Below are 3,092 nucleotides of genomic sequence, written 5' to 3' on the forward strand. Positions count from 1 at the left end.
TCTTCACCAGGGGCAAGAATGACGACCAGGACCTGCAGGGACGATTGAACCACCTCGAAGCCCAGCATCTTAATGGTGAGAGCACCCAGGCCCCCTGCCGTTACATAGGACAGCATGCTCCATGCTCCACAAGCTTTCAGAACATGGGTCCTCAAACTACGGCCCACAGGACGGATCCAGCCCGCCGTGGCCGTCCACACGGTCTGCACCGCCGTTCGCCACCTGGGCGGGGAGGTGGTCGCTCACTCGGTTGGAGATGGTCTCCAACCAAGCAAGCAGCTGCCGTGTGTGCCTGATAAAGTTTGGGGACCCCTGGTCCAGAGAAATAATGTATAAATAATGCAAGTAATAAGCCACTAAAATTAAAAATCCAACATAAAAAATAAAACACTAGAGACAAGAATAAACTCATACCTGGACTATTGTGGCCAGCTCTGGGAACCTAAATTTTTATTTTGGGATGCATTAACACAAGTATTACTTCCAAATCATGAGACGTAGTACTTCCTTTATACTCCTCACTAGTCAGGCCTCACCTGGAATACTGTGTCCAGTTCTGGGTGCCAAGATTTAAGAAGGATGCAGAAGAATTAGAAATGGCTGCCTAATGCTTGGAACAATAAAGGGCAAAAGAAGGAGGGGACAGCAGAGGATGGGGTGGCTGGATGGAGTCACTGAAGCAGTCGGCGTGAGCTTAGGTGGACTCTTGGGGATGGTGGAGGACAGGAAGGCCTGGAGGAGTGTCGTCCATGGGGTCGCGATGGGTCAGACACGACTTCGCAACTAACAACAACAAACAGAAGGCAACAAAAATGATCCAGGGTTTGGGAAGAAGGATGGGAAGTTTGGAAAGAAGGTTGCTGGATGGAGTAACTGAAGCAGGGCTGCACTCCAACGGAAGGCCTTCTGCTCCAGGTCAAGGCATTCATGTAGTCCCGGCTCAGCACTGAACCTCGCGCTTGGAGAGCAAAGAAGAGCCGCTCGGATGCTGGCCCCGTTCCCCCTCGCCCCGCCCCCACTCCTGCACAGCAGAAAGGAGAGGGAGAGGCCCCGTGGCTTCCCCACTGTGGGGTCCTTTCTGAGGGGGAAGACCCCCACCAGCACAGCAGCTCTGCCATCCTCCATGCATTTATTTATTGAGACTGCTTATATGCCGCCCCCTTCGCATAAGCCTCCGGGTGGCTTACAGTAATTAAAATCCCGCATATAAATACAAAAAACAAACAAACCATAGAATAAATAAAATACATAAAATAGTGGAAACAGCCTGGTCAGTTTCAAATCAACAAATAAACCTTAACTATTAAAACAGTGTTTAAATAAAAAGATTCCCGGAGAAGGCATCTGCCGCTGATCGCAAGCTGCGGGAGGGCATATATGAACGCAGGCGCTCCTTTAGGTAACCAGGACCTAAGTCGTTCAGGGCTTTGTAGGTGATAACCAGCACCCTGAATTGGGCCCGGACTTCAATGGGGAGCCAGTGGAGCTGACAGAGAACTGGGGTTATATGAGAACAACGTCCAGTCCCCGTCAGCAGCCTGGCAGCTCTATTTTGCACCAATTGAAGTTTCCGGACCGTCTTCAAGGGTAGCCCCACGTAGAGCACGTTACAGAAGTCTAGTTGGGAAGTGACCAATGCGTGAGTCGCTGTCGCCAAGCAGTCGTTCCCCAGGTAGGGGCGCAGCTGGTGAATCAGCCGAAGATGAAAGGAAGTGCTCCTCGCCACCGCTGTTACTTGAGCTTCAGCGAAAGCTCTGGGTCGAGGAGTACTCCCAACCTGTTTTTGTGAATCTTCCCAGTACATTCCCCATCCATGCTGAACCTTAGCTGGGATAAGTAGAACAGGAGACGGTGTTCCTAGTGCAGTTGCTACAGAGAACTGTACAAGCGGAATAAGACCCAGAAATTCTACCTTCACTTCCATTCCCCACTGTGACCAGAACAGCATCTGACATTTTCAGAGCGAAAGTGAAATGGGCTGACATTTTCATCACACAGTCTACCCTCAAGATTCCTCCCTCGCCCACGGCATGTTTTTGCAGAACCTCTCCCCATGTGGGTTCTTTGATGTTGAGTGAGGGCTGCACTCCGACTGAAGGCTTTTTCACATTCCATGCATTTGCAAGGCTTCTCTCCAGTGTGGATTCTTTGATGCAGTATAACATATCCCCTCTGACTGAAGCTATTTCCACATTCCATGCATGTGAATGGCTTCTCCCCTGTGTGGGTCCTGTGATGTTGGGTAAGTTCTCCACTCGCACTGAAGGCTTTCCACATTCCATGCATGTGTATAGTTTCCTCCCTGTGTGTGTTCTTTGATGTCCATTAAGGGCTGTACTCTGACTGAAGGCCTTTCCACAGTCCATGCATGTGAATGGCTTCTCTGCAGTGTGGGTTTTTAAAATAAACTTTATTAAAATTTTTAAACTAACGCTAAAACATCAATCATCTAATACATCAGACATACATTCTTATTTACTAATGTCCCAGTATAACGCCTAAGAAAAAAGAAAATTCAGGTTTAAGAAACTAAGGATTTTTGTACCACTTCCTCTACCATATACAATAAAAAATACCCAATATATGTTTACATATCCAGCATCCATTTGACATCTTTAAAAACTTCTTGGCTAACCTATTTGGCAACAGCTACCACCTATAACACATCTTATACAAGCTTTCTTTATAGGAAGTTGTTAATATTTCATCTAATTTAAGCATCACTTAGTCAAATACTATTAACTCCCTACAAAAACCCCACTCTTTACAATCTTTAACATATCTCGATTGCATCTGCACCTTATGTCACCAAAAGATATCAATTCCCTGTTCTTGTATTTCTTAGCTCAATTTCAATCCTCCATCTTTATCCAAAATGTACATCATATCTTATAATCCCTTCGACATTCAATGCATTTGGATACAGAGAAGCTTCCAAGGGTGAAAAAAACATCTTAGTATACCTTTTCCTACATCAACATGAATGGTTTTCAGGTATAGTAACTTTAAAAAAAAATCATGCAACTTAGCCTTCTCATACCAAATGTGTCAACCCATTTAAATCATTCCTTTTAAGATAGAAAATTCTCTCA

The 3,092-nt window shown here is 45.9% G+C and overlaps 1 protein-coding gene across 4 annotated transcripts in view; it reads right to left on the bottom strand.

Moving 5' to 3' along the window:
• LOC123033509 (zinc finger protein 420-like) overlaps positions 1-3,086 on the bottom strand; it is a 6,972-nt gene extending 3,886 nt beyond the window's left edge. The window contains exon 1 of one of the 4 annotated variants that reach the window (XM_044450124.1): positions 2,352-3,086. In XM_044450124.1, coding sequence (XP_044306059.1) covers positions 2,352-2,366 — 15 coding nt within the window. In that variant the 5' untranslated portion in view covers positions 2,367-3,086. Of the gene's footprint in view, positions 1-2,170; positions 2,224-2,275; positions 2,293-2,351 lie in introns of those variants that run through there. The other 3 variants (XM_044450125.1, XM_044450127.1, XM_044450126.1) reach the window with 3 other exon arrangements.
• Between the last annotated feature and the right edge of the window lie 6 nt (positions 3,087-3,092).

Source organism: Varanus komodoensis, unplaced genomic scaffold (genome assembly GCF_004798865.1).
Source record: "Varanus komodoensis strain SLA01 unplaced genomic scaffold, ASM479886v1 scaffold627, whole genome shotgun sequence".
NCBI lineage: Eukaryota > Metazoa > Chordata > Lepidosauria > Squamata > Varanidae > Varanus > Varanus komodoensis.